At 41.5% G+C, this 7,890-nt stretch overlaps 1 protein-coding gene across 1 annotated transcript; it reads right to left on the reverse strand.

Moving 5' to 3' along the window:
* Positions 1-5,972: 5,972 nt before the first annotated feature.
* On the reverse strand, positions 5,973-6,720 carry LOC105444684 (protein MNN4-like). The gene is made up of 2 exons (XM_030989868.1): positions 6,397-6,720; positions 5,973-6,356 (listed from the first exon to the last, which is right to left on the reverse strand). The coding sequence occupies exons 1-2, from the start codon at positions 6,718-6,720 to the stop codon at positions 5,973-5,975; spliced, it is 708 nt and encodes a 235-aa protein (XP_030845728.1).
* Positions 6,721-7,890: the final 1,170 nt, after the last annotated feature.

A 7,890-nucleotide genomic window follows, 5' to 3' on the forward strand; every position in this document is an offset into this window, starting at 1 on the left:
TTTTATGAGTTCTACATGTAAATGTATTTCACATGGTTTGCTCATAGTGGTAGAGATAACTTATCTATACCACTATGATACGGTATATGTGAGTATACAAGACGAGGAGGGGCGGGGGGCTACTAGATCGGGAAGGTGAAATTTCTCAATATTTGGGCAACGATCATCACAGCAACAATGGTCTACATTCATAAAAGTATGCTTCTGTAAAAATCACCTTAAGAAAACGCACTTCTCCTTCTCCACAAGTTCTTGGAGCACCAGTTCAATATTGATTTTCTTCTGTTTCTAAAAGCCTTGGCGTAATCTAAACTGAACCACTGATACACCGGAAAGAGCAATCTAGATGTACATAAGACCTCGGTGCATCATGTATTCTAGATAGGCCTACTATACCATCCCCTTTCGAATTCCCGATGACCGAAACTATCAAGCGGGCATGACAATGATCGAATTTAGCGTCTTAAAAGTACGGCAGAGGTGGCAGTGACTGAATACGGGGCCCGAGGGGAGGAGGAGGAGGAGGAGGAGGAGGAGGAGGAGGAGGAGGAGGAGGAGGAGGAGGAGGAGAAGGAGGAGGAGGAGGAGGAAAAAGAGGAGGAGGAGGAGGAGGAAGAGGAGGAGGAGGAAGAGGAGGGGGAGGAGGAGGAGGAGGAGGAGGAGGAGGAGGAGGAGGAGGAGGAAGAAGAGGATGAAGAGGAGGAGTAAGAGGATGAAAGGAGGAGGAGGAGGAGGAAGAAGAGGATGAAGAGGAGGAGTAAGAGGATGAAAGGAGGAGGAGGAGGAGGAGGAGGAGGAGGAGGAGTAGGAGGAGGGGGAGGAGGAGGAGGTGGAGGAAGAGGAGGAGGAGGAGGAGGAGGAGGAGGAGGAGGAGGAGGAAGAAGAGGATGAAGAGGAGGAGTAAGAGGATGAAAGGAGGAGGAGGAGGAGGAGGAGAAGGAGGAGGAGGAGGAGGAGGAAGAGGAGGAGGAAGAGGAGGTGGAGGAGTAAGTGGAGGAGGAAGAGGATGAAAGGAGGAGGAGGAGGAGGAGGAGGAGGAGGAGGAGGAGGAGGAAGAGGAGGAGGAGGAGGAAGAGGAGGAGGAAGAGGAGGAGGAGGAAGAGGAGGAGGAAGAGGAGGAGGAGGAAGAGGAGGAGGAGGAAGAGGAGGAGGAAGAGGAGGAGAAGGAGGAGGAGGAGGAGGAGGAAGAGGAGGAGGAAGAGGAGGTGGAGGAGTAAGTGGAGGAGGAAGAGGATGAAGAGGAGGAGGAAGAGGGGGAGGAGGAAGAAGAAGAGGAGTATGGGGATAATACTGATGACGATGATAATGATGATGATAATGCTAACAATACTGATAATGATGAAAATTATAATGATAATGATGATGATAATCATGATGATGAGGATAATGGTACTGATAATGATGAAATTATAATGATAATGATGTTGATGATGATGCTGATGACAATGAAAAATATGATAACGATGAAGGCGACGGCAATGATGCTGATGACGATGGTGAAGGTTTAAGTCGACAATGGCGATTGTCTTTGCTGTTGGGATGATGATAAATAAAATGAAATGAAATTCTAATTTTCATTTAGAGTTATTTTTCCGCTTTTTAAAATGTTACTTCATCTCTTGATCTCAAGATTATGTGAATGGTCAAATTCATGTAGCTTTGGAGGGAGTCGCTGAAATGATTACTAAATATTCGCCACAAATGTTATTTTGTTATAATTGACATATGCAAAGGGTTATTGATAGAAAGTCAGATTTTTAAAACATATCTTTAATAAAAAGAAAGAAAGAAACAAAACAAAACAAAATGAAATAAAGGAATAATCATAAACAAAAAATACAAACCAAGCTGCTTTTTTTAAGCGACGATTATAGTCATCCTCATAATACTACATTATTTTGATCGAGAGAGGACGTTTCTCGCTATCTAGGTACACACGGTGGGAAGCTTTCTACACACGTACAAAGCCGGTATACAAGTACTTGCAAACTGAATCGGCTAAAATTGGAAGTGACCAGATGGAAGGCGTACTAGTCATATGAGGCAGGGCGAAGGGGGCTAAGAAGGAGAGGGCTGCAGCTCATCCAATAATTGTTTACAAACTTCATATTGTTTCGTTTTTAAATTTTCCATATCTTTCCTTAAATATTTCAACAACAACAAAAATCGCAATATATTCCAAAACGAATCGCCCATAACTGAATTGCATGGAATGACACAGTACAGCATCCGCAGCCCACTTCCACGTTAACATGAAAGAAAAAGTCTCAACTCTTAGCTCGTCCGTTTCGCTTGCTCGCCAAGTTGTTGACTATGAAAGTTGATGTTTGGAAAGAGACAGTCGCCGCTAAAGAAATTATGCCTAACGTGGAGAGGTGAATGAAAGAAAGAGAAAGAGAGGGAGAGAGAAAGATGGGGAAAGATAGACAAATTGAGATAGGGGGTGGGGGGGGGGGTGTGGACGATGCAACAGTTCACGTCATACCCATCAATTAACAAAAGAATGATGACATAATATATTAATATGAAAATTGAATTGAACTGAATTGATCGTTTTTGCCTGATTTTGTCTATTTCTTTTGAGAATAAATGCACCTTTTTCAAAATAACATCAGTAACTTTTATCCTTCACAAAATTCAGTATGATGGAATACTCCCCCCCCCCCCCCACCCCAACCTCTCCTTGCATATTCTCTTATCGAACCCTCAACAGGACTTGGCATACAAACACCGGGGGTGCCAATCCGAAAGATTCCGAGAAGTAGGCACGAAATCTTTAATTATCAATCTTATCCTCCCACCGCCCTATAAACCCTATACCCCAAACTCGCCCTAACCTGTTTCTCAAATTGTTTAATTTCTGATTACGAAACGAGAGGCCAACGTAAAGAGAACTTGTCCGCGATCAATATTGGTTAAGTGTGCCAGCCTGTTTACACAATTCTTCAACGGGGTGCTAATGTTATTTTAATTTTGCGCAATCTTGAAGCGATTATTTCCAACGCCAATTTTCCTCCTTTAATATCCACACTTCTTCTTCTTTTGTTCGTGGCATCGAAAGATAAACTTTGCTCTTATGAGAGATAAGACATATGTTTGGATTCTCATCAGTTTCTTCTCTTGGAAAAAAAGAATAAAAGGAAGATGGACTATGATCCGTGTCTTCAACGTCGTTTAGGATCCTGCCCCTGCGGTCGATGTTCGTATTTTACACTTATACCATGAAAGCTCTTGCACTTTTAGGTGCAATAAATAAATTAGAGGGGGAAAAGAAAGGAAGGGAGAGAGAGAGAGAGAGAGAGAGAGAGAGAGAGAGAGAGAGAGAGAGAGAGAGAGAGAGAGAGTGTGTGTGTGTGTGAGAGAGAGAGCGAAATTAAAATTAAATACAGAGATATTTAAAGTAAAGTTGTAATAATGTCGATTTGGAATAATAAGCTGTTTGGTGGATACCAGTCTGTTGTCACGAACGTCAAAACATCATGAAATAAATCATTTGAACAACTTCTGAATTAGGATCAACTTGGAGAACCATGGCAATAATAATGCGATTCCCTTCATGTTTCTGAAGTTCCATATGGCGGATTTTTTTCTTCTTCTAAATAAATGTAGATATCAAAAGAGAAAAGAAAAAAATCCCAAATGCTCCTTTCAAATCATGAATCAGTCCTCTAATACAAGAATTAAGAATTAAATTTAGCAAGCGGTACTGTTCTTAATGCTCTCTATATTGTCTTTCTGTGCGCTATATAATGTACCGACAGAATAATCATGATAAAATGAAAAGTGAAAAACATCAAGCAAAATCAACCACCAGTTAATGCGTGGCAGACATGCAAACAACTTACAAATGGCGCGCTAAATATAGCTTGGTTATCAAGTCGAGTCTGCGAAACAAATGTTACGACAAATGTTTAATCATATCCAATATTCTTTGTTTCACGGAACATGTTTCTTCTCATTTTTTGTTGATGTTCTTTTTTTTTTAAATGAGGGCTTAGCTATTGCCTGCATGCTCCGTGACTTCACATGACGACAACTGTTCTTGGGGTGCTTCAATTCTTACTAAATATTAGCTTGAAGAAGCTCCAGATGAGTATTTGCCTTCTCCCTTAAGAAGAGAGAGATAACGGACAATTGAGCGAACAAAGGTCTCGTCATTATTCGTGATAAAGAGAGTACCTGAAATCTCTTTGAATAAACACATAAATCGTGACTGCCTTCTGTGTGTTAGCTGGTGTGCAAAGGTTTCTGCCCCCTTCCCCTCCCCACCACTCCGTCCTCTTTGTAGATGGTTTGTATGCTTGCTTGATAAAAGGAGATACATATGATGCACAGCGTTGTCTTTCTGTTTGTCTAACAAGAGATAAACTTCTGTCACTGACGTCAATGTTTCTTTCATTCATTATAATCAAAGATGTTTTATTAAGAAGGTTCTGTTAAAAGCATTGTTTAACAATGTTTCCAGTTTTACAAATCTGAGATGCATGGTGTTATATACGTGTTATCAGTGTCTGTGATACGGGTTGATATTGAAGGAATGAAGCATAAAAATATTGCGCTTCAAATTAATCATGAAGTGCCTCAAAAAAAGTTAAAATCTTTGAGTGACCGGTTTTACCCTACTCATTTTCCCCTATAGACTGTAGTGTTATAAAAACTGTTGGGAAAACGGTTTTTGAAATTTCGATCTCCAATCATAAATATCTTGATAATCAGACGGGCGATCGGCTTGTAAAAGTCATGGGATTCCTGACTGACCTAAAGGTTTATAATTATGATTGAGCTAAATCCAGGATTTTGTTTAGAATCTGAGACAAGGATATCCAATCCCTTTAAACTGTTGAGTTTACTCCTAATGAAACTGTTGAGTTTACTCCTAATGAAACTCCTAGGAGTTTACTCCTAATGAAATACAATAGCATTAACAGCAGCTTATCCCACCTAAAAATAGTTTGTGATGTCTTTCTAAAATTTAAAAGTATTATTTTGTTAGTATATTATTACTTTGGATCCATGGGTCGAAGAGATATAGCAACCGACCTAAGGTATATTGTGTTTTATAATGATGATAATAATGATAATGATAATAATAATTATAATGATAACGATAACGATAATGATGATGATGATGATGATAATAATAATAATAATAATAATAATAATATGTCTTGTTTACCCAGGGTAGCCTCATCAGTATACTGTTCTCCCTGAAGGCCCTGCAATCATATCATTATCCGGCTGTATAATGATAATGAATAATGAGAATGAGAGTAATAATATTATGAGTTTATATAGCAATTAGTACGTCGACAATATCTTTTTTCGCTTTACAGATACATGTATATCATTAGCCCGGGCCCCGCCTTATAAAGAGTTACGATTGATCCAAATCAGTCGTAAGTCCGCCAATCAATCGCAAGTTTGCAATCTCTTATGTACATATTTGCGATCGATATCAACTCTCTATGAGAGGCTGGGGGAAAAAGGAGACGGGCCCCTGGTCATCATATTCAGGCTTGCCCGCCCGCACATACTGTATGCACATCCTCCACTCCATGGGGAGCATTCCAGCCATGCGCCGTTTTAAAATACGCTCACAATGCGGAGCAAAATGGAATAACTTTCTTATCTAACCGGGCACCTTGGTCGATGGAGAGTTGGCCAATGTTAACCCGTTTACTGCTGAATTCGCTTTTTCTCATAGGTTTAATACAGGGGCCACCATGTTCCAGAAGGCAATGGATTAATGTCTTGCCATATGACATTTAATAGCGCCGGGATGGGAATTGAACGCCGTAACTTGTGATCTACAGTCCGGTGACTTATCCACAACACTTCTACAAATTATTACAAATAGGAAGTCACAATATGAAACATGAAAGATAAACTAAGGAAAAGCATCGTCATCATTCTCAGACAGAGATCTATCATGGCGATGGAGAGTTATCATCATCGACTTTATAATTGTCACCCTAATCGCAGTCGTCGTCCTCGTCGTATGCTGCACCCCCATTCCTTTTCCCTCGCTCCTCCTCCTTCCTCTTCTCTCGCTCGTTCTTCTCCTTCTTCCCATCACCCCATCTATTCTCTTGCTCCTCCTTCCTCTTTTCTCGCTCGTCCTTCTCCTTCTTCCCATCACCCCCTCTATTCTCTTGCTCCTCCTTCCTCTTCTCTCGCTCGTCCTTCTCCTTCTTCTCATCATCCCATCTATTCTCTTGCTCCTCCTTCCTCTTTTCTCGCTCGTCCTTCTCCTTCTTCCCATCACCCCCTCTATTCTCTTGCTCCTCCTTCCTCTTCTCTCGCTCGTCCTTCTCCTTCTTCTCATCACCCACCTCATTCTCTTGCTCCTCCTTCCTCTCCTCTTTTCTCGCTCGTCCTTCTCCTTCTTCCCATCACCTCCTCTATTCTCTTGCTCCTCCTTCCTCTCCTCTTCTCTCGCTCGTCCTTCTCCTTCTTCCCATCACCTCCTCTATTCTCTTGCTCCTCCTCCTTCCTCTTCTCTCGCTCGTCCTTCTCCTTCTTCCCATCACCTCCTCTATTCTCTTGCTCCTCCTTCCTCTCCTCTCGCTCGTCCTTCTCCTTCTTCTCATCACCCACCTCATTCTCTTGCTCCTCCTCCTTCCTCTTCTTTCTCGTTCTTCTCCTTCTTCCCATCACCTCCTCTATTCTCTTGCTCCTCCTCCTTCCTCTTCTCTCGCTCGTCCTTCTCCTTCTTCCCATCACCCCCTCTATTCTCTTGCTCCTCCTTCATCTTCTTCGCCCTCATTCTTCTCCTTCTTCTCATCACCCACCTCGTTCTCCTTCTTCTTCTCTCTTGTTCTTCTCCTTCTTCTCATCGCCCCATCTATTCCCTCGCTCCTCCACCTCCTCATTCTCCTTCTTCGTCTCTCTCGTTCTTCTCTTTCTTCTCAATACCCTCCTCATTCTCCTTCTTCTTCTCTCTCGTTCTTCTCCTTCATCTCATCGCCCCATTTATTCCCTCGCTCCTCCTCCTTCTTCTTCTCTCTCGTTCTTCTCCTTCATCTCATCACCCCTCCATTCCCTCGCTCCTCCTCCTCCTCCTTCTCCTTCTTCTCTCTTGTTATTCTCCTTCTTCTCATTATCAGGTGACATGTGAGAGAATGAAGAGACCGAACGCGAGGGGAGAGGGTAGGTCTAACTTCCTTCCAGTGTATTGCATGTCTTAACCTAGGGCATTAGAGGTATGGCATGAAAGTCTTGGGTTATTTATTTTATTTATTTATTTATTTCTGATATATATACAGAGCTATGCATTGTTTGAGATTTACGATTTGCAAAAAAACATATCTGATTGTACTTTTGACGAAGATTCTTCCGTAATATTTGACATTTTATAATATTTGTTCTTTGAGGCTTATTTTTTCTCTCAAATGTTCACACATTTTGATTTCCCCTCTATTTACTCTTGCCAAATTAGTACTTTAATTGTTCGTTTCTTATACTTATATTTCATTATGGAATCAATTATATTATCATCATGATCATAGCACATCCACGCTATTTCATGTAACATTCTACAATAATAAATCTCATCCCTCTTCTCCTCTTCCTTGTCATCGTGATCGTGATCATCTTCATCACCATCATCATCGTCATCACAACCGACAACATTGATACCACAACCGATACCATCATCATCACCGCCGTTTTCATCGTCATTCTCGACTCCATTTTCTTCCTTCTTATCATCGCCACCGTCATCATTGTTTACTTCGCTTTCAGCAAAATCGCAATCTAATTATTATTTTTCATGCTAATCAACGTGTTAGCGTATACGGCCTCCAAGCGAGTGAAGTGACTGTGTGCTGCTAGAAATGGGAAGGGGGATGGGGGGGGGGGGGGGGGGGGGTAGGAAGAGAGGTTAATGTA

This window comes from Strongylocentrotus purpuratus, unplaced genomic scaffold (assembly GCF_000002235.5).
Source record: "Strongylocentrotus purpuratus isolate Spur 01 unplaced genomic scaffold, Spur_5.0 spur5_scaffold_19, whole genome shotgun sequence".
Classification (NCBI taxonomy): Eukaryota; Metazoa; Echinodermata; class Echinoidea; order Camarodonta; family Strongylocentrotidae; genus Strongylocentrotus; species Strongylocentrotus purpuratus.

Bases quoted from the DNA above. Each gene is read 5' to 3' on its own strand.
- LOC105444684 (XM_030989868.1), bottom strand. From the start codon at position 6,720: ATGGGAAGAAGGAGAAGGACGAGCGAGAGAAGAGGAAGGAGGAGGAGC. The intron at 6,357-6,396 runs GTGATGGGAAGA...AGAAAAGAGGAG, and splicing joins GGAGCAAGAGAATAGAGGAG to AGGAAGGAGGAGCAAGAGAA.